We start from the raw sequence: 15,067 nt of genomic DNA, 5'->3' as shown, positions 1-15,067 counted from the left end.
GTAGACCAGGCTGGCCTCGAACTCAGAAATCCGCCTGCCTCTGCCTCCCAGAGTGCTGGGATTACAGGCGTGCATCACCACAGCCCGGCCGTTCAACCTATTTTTTATAGCAGGGTTTATTGCCTGTGATTTGGCAAATTTATAAAAAGAAAAATAAAATAATACTGGTTTGAATACATTTATGGAGGTATCATTAAATAATAAAACTCTGGAAATCATGGCTATGCTGCATAGTTTTATGTCAACTTGACACAAACTAAAGTCATCTGAGAGACCAGAACCTTACTTAAGAAATGCCTTCATAAGTCAATTTCTTTTGTGTGCATGTGGTTTTCTTCTCTCTCTCTCTCTCTCTCTCTCTCTCTCTCTCTCTCTCTCTCTCTCTCTCTCTCTCTCCTTCTCCCTCCCCCTCCCTCTCACTCTTTCCCTCCCCTCCTCCTCTCCAGTTTTTTGTTTTGGTTTTGTTTTGGTTTTGAGACAGGGTTTTTTCTGTATAGCCCTGGCTGTCCTGGAATTCACTTTGTAGACTAGTCTGGCCTCGAACTCAGAAATCCAAGAACTCTGAAATCTACCCACCTCTGCCTTTGTCTGTCTACCTGTCTGTCTATCTGCCTCTCCCTTACTCCCCCCTCCCTTCTCTCTCTGCTTCAGCTCTAGAGTGCTGGGATTAGAGCCATGCACCTCGCAGGTGGCATTTCCTTAATTAATGAGGGAGGACCCAACCCTTTGTAGATGGGGCTGTCCTTGGGCTGGGAGTCTTGGGTTCTATAAGAAAGCAGGCTGAGAAAGCAAGCCATGGAGAGTGATCACAAGCAGCACTCTTCCACTGCCTCTCCAGCTTCTACCTCCAGGTTCCTGCACCGTTGGACTAAGGAAGTGGAAGCTAAACCCTTTCCTCTCCAAGTTGCTTTTGGTCATGGTGTTTCATCACAGCTATAGTAACCCTAAGACAATGGCATACATCTTTCATCTCAGCATCTAGGGAGGCAGAGGGAGGCGGACCTCTGTAAATTAGAGGTCAGCCCAGTCTAGAGAATGAGTTCCAGGCCACTCAGGTCTACAAATTGAGACCCTTTCTCAAAAAAACCACCACAAAAAAACCAACCTGGAAATCACCTAAATGAACAAGGAAGTCACATTTGCATAGAAAGACAAACTTTATCACATCTACTCTTCAGCCTACTAAAGAGACAAGTGTAATGAGTGTGCCCATGTGTAAAAGTGGGAGTAATCATCAACTAACCTCAGCTAGCTAAACCAGGCATGGGTGCACACCTATAATCCCAATTCTTGGGAGTCAGAGACAAGGATCCCAAGTTTGAGGTCAGCCTTACCTACATGGTTCAACTGTCTCAAAGTAAAAGATCTAAAAAAATATTGGGTTGGGTCAGCAAGATGGCTCAGCAGGTAAAGGCACTTGATGCCAAGCCTGATGCCATGAATGAGTTCAATCCCCAGGACCCACCCATCTGGTGGAAAAAAAGAACCCACTCTGGCAAGTTGACCTTTCTCTCTCTCTCTCTCTCTCTCTCTCTCTCTCTCACAACACACACACACACACACACACACACACAAGAAATAAATTATTAAAATAAAAATGCATATAATATGTACAAGTGGAGAATTTAATGAGTGCAGGTTCTTTTTCCTCCCTTCCCTTTCTCCCTCTTGCTCTGGCCCCGACTACTCCAGCCTATAGGTTTTTTATTTGTTTCTCATTAAGGATGGTTGTGAGCCACCATGTGGTTGCTGGGAATTGAACTCATGACCTCTAGAAGAGCAGTCAGTACTCTTAACCACTGAGCCATCTCTCCAGCCCGTTTTGTTCTTTAAAGTGTTTGAACATCAAGACTGTCCTGAAAAGTCAACTATCGAGTGGAGAGGTCAGACCCTGGCCTGCTCTTTGTTCAGCTCCCCACTTAATCCGACTCCTCTTTGACATCAAAGCAGGATGCCCTGACGAAGATAGGGAGAAATCTGAGGCAGGATCAGCACTTTCAAATATGGCCCTTTATCAGGTCTCAGAACACCTGCTCTTTTAAAACAGAACTCCATTCATCCAGGCAGGAATTAACTCAGCCAACAGGTATAATCAACCTCCAAACAGCTCTCCTGAGATCTGAGACAAAAAAACCAGGGGGCAGAACAAGAAGTCATAAATAAATAAACAAATAAATAAATAAATCTCAACCAGAGGAACACCATACCTGGTATTAAAAACCAGCAAACTACCTAATGAAGTTATGGATCTTTTCACAGTCACTTTATTAAACTAGCATAATCCCTAACAACATTTGTCTTTAAAACCACAGGAAAGTGTACCAGTTAATCCTCACCAAGGAAGCTTCTCTTTCTAACAAAGAACATTACAGAAACCCAGAACCAATCAAAATGCACTTATGGACTCCAGTCCCAATGGAAGCATCTACAAAATATTTCCACACCTAAAGTTCTGGGACCACTGTGGAAGAGGGGGCAGAAACATATGCCAAAGTAGATACCAGGAAAGCCCGTGAGGCCACGACCCTACACAACTACAGGCAACTAAAGAATGCAAAGAACAGGACAAATAGTTTTCTTCAGGGAAGAGCACACCAATTAGTTATCCAATACCAAATGAAAACATAAATGAGTAACACTATACAAACTGAATAAGTCATATTTAGGAATATATATGTCTATACATGTACAGATATGTAACATATCTAATGAAAAAGGAGGCCATGGATTTGAAATAGAGCATGGAAGGGTATATGGAAGGGTTTGGAGGGAGAAGGGGGGGGGTGGAAGAAATGATGTAATCATATTAATTGCAAAAAGAAAAAAATTAAAAACAAATGCTGGGGTAAATATTAGTATTAGGTGGCAACAAGAAACCTGCATGGTTTTTTTAAACTGGCAATTTCTGGGAAGAATCACCATTAACAAAACTGAGATCCTGAGATTTCTTCTCAGGCCTACTTCATTGTCTTCCTATCTATCTGTGGATTTTCTGGGTTCAATTTCTCAAATGTCTGTAACATTCATCATTACTTGACCCACACTTCATGACGCTGGTGGAATCAAGCACTCACATGGAGAAGTGTCAAAGAATTTGAAAAACCCTAGTAACACCGCCGGGCAGTGGTGGCGCTCACCTGTAATCCTAGCACTCTGGGAGGCAGAGGCAGGCGGATTTCTGAGTTCGAGGCCAGCCTGGTCTACAGAGTGAGTTCCAGGACAGCCAGGGCTATACAGAGAAACCCTGTCTTGAAAAAAACAAATCCAAAAAACCAAAAAAAAAAAAAAAAAAAAAAAAAAAACCAAAAAAAAAAAAAAAAAGAAAGAAAGAAAAATAAAAAGAAAAACCCTAGTAGACTGGACTGTGGCAACCATGGCTCAGGCAGGCCTTGCCCTTCCCCCATTCCCTCTGCCTTGCTTAGCTGTTAGGTTACATTCCTAAAGGTCACCACCAAGGTTTAGTCCCTTATTTGCCCTCCTCCTCCTCCTAAAGCTGACTACCAAGGTCCAGCTATCAAAGTACTGAAGTCCAGCAATCAAGAGTCCCCTTGGGGGGGGGGGCTCCCCTAATTAACATGCCCAAATAACACTAAACACGGTTTCCCTGCCATGGTTTAACTGCCATTTGCCTACAAACCACATCTGTCTTCTCTCTATCCTGTGGCAGGCAGTCCTTTGTCCCTCCCAAGCAAATATGCCTTCCCCCTCTCCCTTGTTCCTTCCTTTCCCCCTTTCCCTAGTCCTCTATCTCCTTCCTGTGTCTTTGTCTCATTCCTGCCCTTTGTCCCTCTGGAGCAAATGAATGTCCTTTGTGCATAGAATCTGGTCTTGGTGTGTTCTGTGCTGATTCGTCCATACTTGTGGATGTGGCTGTTCTTTTTCCTTTGATAGGATGTCATGAAATAACCAGACTAGTGTTCTCTGAACTTAGGCCATCCTCCTACCTCACACTCCTGAGGAGCTGGGAATCAAGCATGCAGCACCAAGTCAAGTTTGGTCTTAACTCTACTGATAACACACTACCTCATCAGTACTGTCAACCCAGAAGCCTGCACGGGTGTTTCCCTATTAGGTGAAGGGGAAAGGATGTAAATAAAAAATTGTATGATATTGGTAATATGTGTAAAAATGTGCAATTCACGGGCTGGAGAGATGGCTCAGCGGTTAAGAGCACTGATTATTCTTCTGAAGGTCCTGAGTTCAAATGCCAGCAATCACATGGTGGCTCACAACCATCAGTAATGAGATCTGACGCCCTCTTCTGGGGTGTCTGAAGACAGCTAGAGTGTATTTACATATAATAAATAAATCTTTTTTTTAAAAGTACAATTAATTAAAAACAATGACACTGAAATTAAGTCTAGTGGTACAGACCTCTATCCCCAGTTATTTAGGAGGCTGAGGCAGAAGGCTCATGAGTTTAAGGGCTTCCAGCCCTAAAGTGAATTCAAGGTTAGCCTGAGTCACTTAGTGAGACCCTGTCTCAAAATATAAACATTAAAAAAAGAGCAGGAGAGGAGCTTTGTAGCTTTGCTAATAATACTGTCTGCTGCCGGGAGGTGGTGGCACACACCTGTAATCCCAGCACTCTGGGAGGCAGAGGCAGGTGGATTTCGAGGCCAGCCTGGTCTACAGAGTGAGTTCCAGGACAGCCAGGGCTATACAGAGAAACCCTGTCTCGAAAAAAACCAAATCAAAAAAAAAACAAAAAACAAACAAAAAAAAAACTGTCTGCTCCTCCAAAGGACAGAGGTTCAATTCCCAGCATGCACACAATGGCTCACAACCATTTAGAACTCCAGTCAAAGGAGATGCCTTCTGGCCTCAGAGGACACCAGGCATACTTGTAGTGCACAGACATATTATGCAGACAAAAACACCTACACACATAAAATGTACAAATAAGCTGGGCATGGTAGTAAATATCTTTAATTACAGCAGTTGAAAGGCAGAGGCAGGAGGATCTCTGAGTCCAAGCCATCTTGGTCTACAGAGTGAGTTCCAGAACAACCAGGAATACACAGAAAAACCCTGCCTCAAATAAAAACAAACTAATTAAATAGACTATATTAATAAATAAAAATTTTAGCAGTAAAGGTACAATTTCAGTATAGCACAGATGGATAAACTTGGGAAACAGGAAAATCAGACAATATATAGTAAGCAAGGGCTATCAGCTATTCTGTTAGTATTCTCTCACTTTCTTTTAAAGGTGCATCAGTACACGAGAGTAAAATGTTGTGTCCCATAGCACAGGGTCTCATGCAGCCCAGGCGGACCTCAAACTGCACAGCTGCAGATGATCTGTAGCTCCTAATTCTCTTAAGCCGTTACTTCCAAGTAATCTGCCCAGTCTATTCAGTGCTTGGGTTTGCCCAAGGGATCCTGAATGCTACTAGGCAAGCTCTCTACCAAGTGAACCACATCCCCATCCCAGGCTGTAATGTAAGAGTCTTTACCACTTCTGTGTCTGCTAAAACAGCAGAGACATTCTTCTCAAGGACACACAGCTCAGAAGACCTTATTTTTCACCTGAGCTGTTTTAAGGACAACAACAGTGTTAGTTATTGCTTTAATGAACCAAGGGAAGCATCCAAGTTCAAAACTCAATGCAAAACCAATTCAAAACCTCCAAGTAATCATGGTACAAGCACATAAAGTAGACATTGTAGTAACCTACCTATAACCACAAGATTCAGGAAGCAGAGACAGGAGAGTTCCAGACCAGTCTACACAGGAAGACTGGTCAAGGACCTGGATTCAATTTCTAGCAAAATAAATGCATAACCTGTCTTTCCATTCGCATCCCCTTCTTGAAGGCCCTTCACACTAACAAATCCTTACAAATCTTCCTTACAAATTCCTTACAAATCTTCCAGGACTGCTAAGACCATAGAATACAATCCTAATGCAATTGTTAAGTTCTTTCTGTTAATATATTTTTAATATTTTTGACCATTTTATTTATTACTTGTATGTGTATGGTATTTTGCCTGAATGTAAGTCTGTGCATCACATACACGTAGTGCTCATAGAGGCTAGAAGATGTTGGATCTCTTGGGACTTATGTTATAGACAGTTGTGAGCTACCATGTGGGTCCTCTGTAAAGGCAGTCATATGCTCTCAACTACTGAGTTTCTCTCTAGCCCCTTATTTTTTTTTTTTTTTTAGTATATGTGCTGCCGAAGCGAGCACTAGCTCTTTATTTTTGAGGCACGGACATCCAAAGCAGGCTTAGAGCTTGCTATTCAGACCAAGCTGGCCTCAAATTCATAGTGATCTGCCTGTCTCTGCCTCCAAAGCACTGGGATTAAAGCATGTGCTACCACGCCTAGTTTAATAATTAAGATTGAAACTGTCCAACCATCTAATACGCAGATTATTACTGAGGACCTACTATGTGCCAGAAGCTGTTCTACAAGTTATATAAGGACAAAGCAAGGGCCCAAACATGATAAAGTCTGTATTTTAGTGAGGACAGAGGACAGACAGACATGTGGTATGCAATATTAGTGGCCAGCCATACAAACAAAAAGAAAGGCAAAATAAAAGGTTAGAGAATGGAGGGGAAAGTTCAAGTAGCAGTCAGTCTAAGATGAAGATGTGCCTGACCTACAGCACAGAGGACTCTGACACCCAGAGTGAGGGAGACAGTGGAAAAAAACTTAAGACCTGACCACGTCAGGCCAGGCCGGGCGGTGGTGGTGCATGCCTGTAATCCCAACACTTGGGAGGCAGAGGCAGGCGGATTTCTGAGTTGGAGGCCAGCCTGGTCTACAGAGTGATTTCCAGGACAGCCAGGGCTACGCAGAGAAACCCTGTCTGGAAAAAAAAAGAAAAAAAGAAAAAAAAAAGGAGAAAAAAGAAAAAAGAAAATAGGGCTGGAGAGATGGCTCAGTGGTTAAGAGCAGACTGCTCTTCCAGAGGTCCTGAGTTCAATTCCCAGCAACCACATGGTGGCTCACAACCATCTGTAATGGGATCCCATGTCCTCTTCTGATGTGTCTAAAGACAGTGACAGTGTACTCATAAAAATAAAACAAATAAATCTTTAAAAAGAAAATATAGAGAGCCATAAAAATGGATTATCAAGTAAGGGCACTTAGCACCAAGCCCAGCAGCCTGAGTTCATACCCTGGAACCCACAGGGTAGAGGAGAAGACTCACAAAGGCTGTCCCTTGACCCCTGTGTGTGTGTGTGTGTGTGTGTGTGTGTGCGCGCGCGCGCGCGTGTGTGCGCGCTTGCCTGATGCTGAAATAAACGTGACTATTTCTAAGGAAAGCCTTTCCCTACAAGAACAGAGGCACTAGTGATGACACAGGACTTTAAACCTATAGAGGTCAAAAGTACCAAGTCATAAACCGCATCTGTGCAGCTACTCGTGACCCCATTAAAAAGGTTTTAAGGGTAACTTTCTTTCAAATTTAATTTCTAAGTTTTGCTTTTTGTTTTTATCTGTTTCTTTCACTATTTTAAAACACCAGCAACAATATTTCTCCAACAATTTGGATGGTTGGCTGCCTTCTGTCTGAGATTGCCCATCACAGTACTTCCACTACCTGCAGTTGTGAAGCTGGGTGCAGTGACCAACCATGGTGACACAGATATATGTATTGTACCTTTTGACATGTATTTTTGCTTGTTTTTTTTTTATGAATAGTCTGTCTACTCATAACTGCCATATCATAGAACTTGTTTCTAGAGCTAGTTAATATTTGTAAAAAGATGTGTTATTAATTGCTTATTTTATTGTGTAAAGTGGTCTACGAAGTATTCCTGCACTTCTTATTTTTCTTCAAATTCCCTTTTTTGTTTGTTTGTTTGTTTGTTTGTTTCTCCCCCCTCCCCCCCAGAGACAGAGTTTCTCTGTGTAGACCAGGCTGGCCTGGAACTCATTCTGTAGACTAGGATGGCCTCAAACTCAGAAATCTGCCTGCCTCTGCCTGGGATTTAATCCCAGCAAGTGCTGGGATTAAAGGTGTGTACCACCACTGCCCTGCTCAAATTCCCATTTTAAATGTAAAAAAAAAAAAAGTAATAAATTGTGATAGAAAAAATATATATAAAATAAAAGTTGAATATGGTGGCACGAACTTTTAATCCCAAAACTGGAGAGAAGCAGCAGATCTCTTTGAGTTTAGGGCTACTCTAATTTATAGTGTTAGTTATATAACAGCCAAACTACACACTGAGACCTTGTCTAAAAAAGGATTATTAAATTTATTACCGTTGCAAAAATATATTAGCAATATTTTGTTTTTTTATTTTGGACTTTTGAGATAGGTTTACTCTGTATAACAGCCCTGGCTGTCCTAGAACTCATTCTGTAGACTAGGCTGGCCTCTAATCACAGAAATCCACCTGCCTCTGCTTCTCCAGTGGGGGAATTAAAGACTCAACCACACCTACTTATATTGATTCTTGTTCATTCAACAACTGTGTACCTATGATGTCCCAGGTACTAGTCTAGTTTCTGCTTACAGAGTGTTCAGTCAAGAAAAGAAGCCCAGTGTTTAATGTTTATGGTGGTGCTGTGGTTTGAAAATGCCCAGGCCCAAAATGAATGGTAGGAGGTGTGGCCTTGTTGGAGGAAGTGTGTCACTGTGGGGGAAGGCTTTGAGGTCTCCTCCTACGCTCAGGTTCTACCCATTGCAGAAGAGAGCTTCCTCCTAGCTGCCTGAAGAGATCAGTCTCTCCTGGTTGCCTTCTAATCAAGATGCAGGACTCTCAGCTCCTTCTCCAGCACCATGTCTGCTTGCATGCTGCCATGTTTCCTGTGCTAGATGATAATAGACTAAACCTCTGAACCTGTAAGCCAGCCCCAATTTAATGTTTGCCTTTATAAGAGTTGCCTTGGAGCCAGGCAGTGGTGGCGCACACCTTTAGTCCCAGCACTTGGGAGGCAGAGGCAGGCAGATTTCTGAGTTCAAGGCCAACCTGGTCTACAGAGTGAGTTCCAGGACATCCAGGGCTACACACACAGAGAAACCCTATCACAAAAAAAAAAAAAAAAAAAGAGTTGCCTTGGAGAGCTGGTAAGATGGCTCAGCTGTTAAGAGCACTGACTGTTCTTCTGAAGGTCCTGAGTTCAATTCCCAGCAATCACATGGTGGCTCACAACCATCCATAATGAGATGTGTATATAAAATAAAAGTTGAATATGGTGGCACGAACTTTTAATCCCAAAACTGGAGAGAAGCAGCAGATCTCTTTGAGTTTAGGGCTACTCTAATTTATAGTGTTAGTTATATAACAGCCAAACTACACACTGAGACCTTGTCTAAAAAAGGATTATTAAATTTATTACCGTTGCAAAAATATATTAGCAATATTTTGTTTTTTTATTTTGGACTTTTGAGATAGGTTTACTCTGTATAACAGCCCTGGCTGTCCTAGAACTCATTCTGTAGACTAGGCTGGCCTCTAATCACAGAAATCCACCTGCCTCTGCTTCTCCAGTGGGGGAATTAAAGACTCAACCACACCTACTTATATTGATTCTTGTTCATTCAACAACTGTGTACCTATGATGTCCCAGGTACTAGTCTAGTTTCTGCTTACAGAGTGTTCAGTCAAGAAAAGAAGCCCAGTGTTTAATGTTTATGGTGGTGCTGTGGTTTGAAAATGCCCAGGCCCAAAATGAATGGTAGGAGGTGTGGCCTTGTTGGAGGAAGTGTGTCACTGTGGGGGAAGGCTTTGAGGTCTCCTCCTACGCTCAGGTTCTACCCATTGCAGAAGAGAGCTTCCTCCTAGCTGCCTGAAGAGATCAGTCTCTCCTGGTTGCCTTCTAATCAAGATGCAGGACTCTCAGCTCCTTCTCCAGCACCATGTCTGCTTGCATGCTGCCATGTTTCCTGTGCTAGATGATAATAGACTAAACCTCTGAACCTGTAAGCCAGCCCCAATTTAATGTTTGCCTTTATAAGAGTTGCCTTGGAGCCAGGCAGTGGTGGCGCACACCTTTAGTCCCAGCACTTGGGAGGCAGAGGCAGGCAGATTTCTGAGTTCAAGGCCAACCTGGTCTACAGAGTGAGTTCCAGGACATCCAGGGCTACACACACAGAGAAACCCTATCACAAAAAAAAAAAAAAAAAAAGAGTTGCCTTGGAGAGCTGGTAAGATGGCTCAGCTGTTAAGAGCACTGACTGTTCTTCTGAAGGTCCTGAGTTCAATTCCCAGCAATCACATGGTGGCTCACAACCATCCATAATGAGATGTGTTGTCCTCCTCTGGAGTGTCTGAAGACAGCTACAGTGTACTTGCATATAATAATAAATAAAACTTTAAAAAAGAAAAAACAGACTTGCCTTGGTCACGGTGTCTCTTTATAGCAATGGTATCCCTAACTAAGATAGGTATAAAGGACTTTTCAATTCCTAGTTTAAAAAAAAATTGTAACATTAGAACTGGATCTAAATGTGTATGCAGAGCCCTTAATTCAATTCCTGTACTAAAACAAAATAAAACAAAACAAAAACAAACAAACAAAAATCACAATGGTAAATAATCTCCTTAAACTATGAGGAGACACAAGGAAGGGACGTACTTTTGGTGGTCTGTGAGGACAAATGTGTAACTATGTCTTCCCTAGTGAGGAAAAGAAAAAGGAGAGAGAATAATTACAACGGAAACAGCATGTGCAAAGGGCAAGGAGGAATGCAGCACATCTCTGGAGGAAGCGAAAGAGGGCAGGAGAAAGAAACGGCAGGAAATGTGGTTAGAGAAGGGAGGGGTGGGGCCAGGCAGGCAGCTTACTCAGTTCCTCACCCCAGCATGGAGAGGTGGGACTTTATTCTATCTGTAATGAAACCAGGAAAAACAAAACACAACAAATAACGATGCAACCTTATTTCTAATTTATTTCATTTAATACCTGGGAGTCTAGCAGTATGCTCCATATTTTAAGTAAGAAAGATACTTCTACATTTTCCCCCAGGGGCCCCTAAAACTTACATAAACTGCAGGGCCCATATTACTAGCTTCTTCCTTGAATGAGTAAGTGCTATGTTAACAGCAAACACTCAAAGTATCAAGAGAAAAGCAACCTTGACAGTTTGATACCAAAAATTCTTCACTCATCGCTGGGTATTTTCTTCTTCCTCTTCCTTACCTCACATTGTCTCATGTTTGAAATCAGCCATGGTGTTGTAAGCACAAAAATCAGAAGCACAAGGGTTCTTTCTGCTGACAGCCCAAGATAGGAGAGGCTTTGCTTGAGAACCATGCCCCAGGGTAAGACGTGAAGAAGCACAGCACACTGTGCCCCCTCGCCCCAATTAGTGCTAGGAAACAAGGGGGAACAGTCCTTGTTTGTCTCCAGCAGCCTACACAGAAATGTCTCCTATTGTCACCCAGCAATGAGTCATGGAGGTAGATGCAGATTACACAGAAATCTAAGCTAAAGGGTTGTTTGTCCAGACGCATCTTAACACACCCATCTACCATCAGGACATGACCTGTCAAGGTCTACCAGCCTTCTCAACAATCAACACAAAGCACCAAGAGGTGGACTGTTCAGGAAGGTTCATTTAATCACAACTACTGTAAGTTAATTCTATTATTAGGACTACTTGTTCTGATAAAAATAAACAAATAAGCCTCCACCCAGAGAACATAAGAGACTTGTCCAGGCTCACAAAACCACAAGTAACAGAGCCAGGCTTCAAATCCAGCATGATCTAACACACAATCTCTGAAGCAAACCACTGTTAAGAACCTCACAATCCCATCCAAAACTTTCTGCCATCAACTCAGAGGTAGTTTCCTCTTATATTCCTGATTCTGTTTCTTTAAAAAACAAAAACAAAAACTAAAACAGTGGTAGCATTTGCCTTTAATCCCAGCACTCGGGAGGCAGATGGACTTCTGCAAGTTAGAAGTTAGCCTGGTCTATAAAGTGAGTTCCAGGACAGCCACAACTACTTAGTGAGACCCTATCTCAAACAAACAAACAAGAATTTTAAAAATGTACTGTCTTTTTATGTGTGAGTGTGGTCATGCACATTCCACAGTGTGTGTATGGAGGTCAGAGGCTAACTTTCAGGAGTTGATTCTCTACATCCACTGCAGGATTTGGGGATCGAACTCAGGTCATCAGGTTTGCACAGCAAGCACTTTTGCAGAGCCATTCCTCTGGCACCCTAGTCAGTCCTTTTCAGGAAACCTACCTTCCCTTGCTACAATTGTCAAAATGAACAAGAGAATGACAACAGGAATTTCCACTTTCAAAACCAAAGATTTGAAGATAGATAAGGCCCTAACTTTGACAAGAATCTATAGTGAATAAAACTTATCCTAAGGGCTGGGAAAGATGGCCCAGCGATTTGCAAAGTTAAGAGCCCATACTGTTTTTAAAGGGGACGGGACTGGAGTTCAGTTCCCAGCACTCATGGCTCACAACTGCCTCAACTAATCCAGGGAATCCGGTAGCTCTGACCTCCAGTGGCTCCTGCCCTCATATGCACATACCCATGCAGACACACATACACATGTATCATTAAAAATAATATGATTTGCCGGGCGGTGGTGGTGCACGTCTGTAATCCCAGCACTCTGGGAGGCAGAGGCAGGCGGATTTCTGAGTTCGAGGCCAGCCTGGTTTACAGAGTGAGTTCCAGGACAGCCAGGGCTATACAGAGAAACCTGTCTTGAAAAAACCAAATCCAAAAAACAAACAAACAAAAAAAAAATATGATTTACACCCAACCATTGGACTGAAGTCAGGACCCCTATGATTGAATTAGGCGAAGAATTAAAGAAGCTGAAGGGGAGAGCGACTACATAGGAAGACCAGCAGTCTCAACTAACCCAGACCCCAGGGAGCACTCAGAGACTGAGCCACCAACCAGGAGCATACATGGGCTGCTCCCAGGTCCCTGGCACATATATAGCAGAGGGCTGCCTGGTCTGGTCTCTGTAGAAGAGAATGAACTTAATCCTCAAGAGAGACTTGAGGCTCCAGGGAAGGGGGAGTTCTGGTGGGGGAAGGGAGCATGTTCTCAGAGGCAAGGAGGAGGAATGGGATGAGGAACAGTGGGAGAGAGGAATGAGGGAGGCAACAACTGGAATGTAAATAAATAAAATTATAAAGATAAATAAATAATATGATTAAAGAAAAAAATAAACAAGCTTGGGCTAATTCTATGCCAGTCTGGGTTGCACATAAAGACCCTGCCCATCCCCCTCCATCCTCTCACAAAAATATCCATCCTGAAAAGAGTTGCTGAAGAATACCTTGCCTTCAAAGAGAGGAGGGGGGCTTGCTGTTTGTTTTACATGGGGCCAACTGCTGTGCATACAAACTGAACAAATGCTAGCAACGCTGTCAAAGACAATGTTATAAATCCAATGTCAAGGGCACCGTCAAGGGCCTAAAGGGTTGGAAGCAGGTCTTAATAATCTAGCTATGCTTACACAAGTCCACCACTACCAGCCCTGCCATCACTGAAGGTGTCAATGAAAGTCACCATACCGACAGGTTCTGAGTTATTAAAATCTAGGGAAAGGAGGGATGGAGGTACAATAACCTCCCAAGGGCAGAATGCCAGAAGCTACTTTCATTTTATCAGATACCTCTCAAGTCTCTCAAGTCAGGTAAAGACGAAGAAGGAACCCAACAGGTGGGCTCAGAAACCCACCTTATGAAATAAACTCCTGTCTGTCTGTAAGCAACACTGGTCGCTGCAGATACTGAGCAGCCTTTGGTTTTGTTTCCCTGGTCATCGTTCAAGTCAATTTCCTGATCGCGGTCAACTAAGCAAAGCCAGGAGAACAACTGGTGAGGGGATGAACTGTTGCATGAACGGTCAGATGAGGAGACTCGTCCCTCGAGTGAGGTACTTCTCAAGAAAAAGGCCACGGATAGGGAGTCCCCAAAGTGAGCCAGGGAAAAGCCATGGGGAAATCTGTGAACACACGCCCCCGCTGGCCAGGCGATCAACCGGCCACAAGGCCCCACAGGTGTCAGGCACCAAAAGTAAATGGGGCTCACCCATCCCAAGTCCACACTCTGACCCCGAGGAGGTCTCAAAGGCTAAGAAGCGACCTGAATTTGCTCTGCGTCTTGTTACAGGCCAGAACCCCAGAGTATGCCCTTTAGGCAATAGCTTAGGGTGGGGGGGCGCATTAGGTTTCGTTTTCTTGGTCTAAGATTGATGTCGGTGTCCAGGGGAGACAGACACGGTTGGAAAAGAGGGGGATCGGGACTAGCAGGGTGCACGGCCGATGTGAGTCAGGCATACAATCAGTGCTTAGTCACCGATAGCCCGGCGGCCGGAGTTCCTCGCCCCCCGCCAGCCGGGTCGTACGTGACGAAGCCTAGCCAGGCGGTGGCGGCCTCCCGGCCACTCCCGGTACTCACTCGGCCGAGCTGGTCCCGTTAACCGCCGAACCATCGGGGGCCGGGTTCAGCTGGATGGGCGTCGGCTTCTTCTTGGGCATCTTGCAGCGGGGAAACAGCCTGCAACTCAGCAGGGAGCGCGCAGCCGCTTCTCGCTTCCTCCCTCGGCTCTGCCCAGAGTCGGGGCGGCTCAATCAGCGCCGCGCTCCTGGGACCCTGCGCCCAACCCACGCGGAGAACCAGCTGCGTGCGCTCGCCGGTCCGGGACTCTCTCCTCGGCACACACGTTCCTTGAACTCGTGCAAACCCCCTGCGCACTCCCCACCGCTCAGCTACAGCCCCCACCCGGAGAAAGTGCGTCCACCGCTGCAACCGCACGCCGAGACGCCGCGCACAGACGTCCCAGTGAGGGACTGGAGGGCGAGGGAGGGGCGGGGAAATGGGCAAGCCCCGCCCTCACGGGAGGCTGAAGCACTTCCCTCACGCCCGCCTGACTCCGCCCCCGTCGCTTCGCCGACAGCCAATGGGGACTAGTCCCAGAGGCAGATGACGCGGAAATACGTCATGGAAGGCGCGGCGCACTGGCCTTGGGGCGGGGTTAAAGGGAAGCTTTCCGGGCGCCCTCTGCTGACCAGTGGTGTCCAGGTGGATGCTATAGGAGGTTCTTGCACATAGGTCATCTTGCCTTTGCGTGAGGCTGCTTGGCCTGTTTATCTCGACTCTTCTC

The 15,067-nt window shown here is 44.6% G+C and overlaps 1 protein-coding gene across 1 annotated transcript in view; it reads right to left on the bottom strand.

The window, feature by feature from the left end:
* The window catches only part of Map2k1 (mitogen-activated protein kinase kinase 1), a 70,818-nt gene extending 56,052 nt beyond the window's left edge, over positions 1 to 14,766 (bottom strand). The window contains exon 1 of the mRNA XM_052188059.1: positions 14,362 to 14,766. Coding sequence (XP_052044019.1) covers positions 14,362 to 14,441 — 80 coding nt within the window. The 5' untranslated portion in view covers positions 14,442 to 14,766. The remainder of the gene's footprint in view (positions 1 to 14,361) is intronic.
* Positions 14,767 to 15,067: the final 301 nt, after the last annotated feature.

This window comes from Apodemus sylvaticus, chromosome 7 (genome assembly GCF_947179515.1).
Source record: "Apodemus sylvaticus chromosome 7, mApoSyl1.1, whole genome shotgun sequence".
Taxonomy (NCBI): Eukaryota; Metazoa; Chordata; class Mammalia; order Rodentia; family Muridae; genus Apodemus; species Apodemus sylvaticus.
Note: the sequence above shows the minus strand (reverse complement) of the source record. Positions and strands in the feature narration are given on the sequence as shown.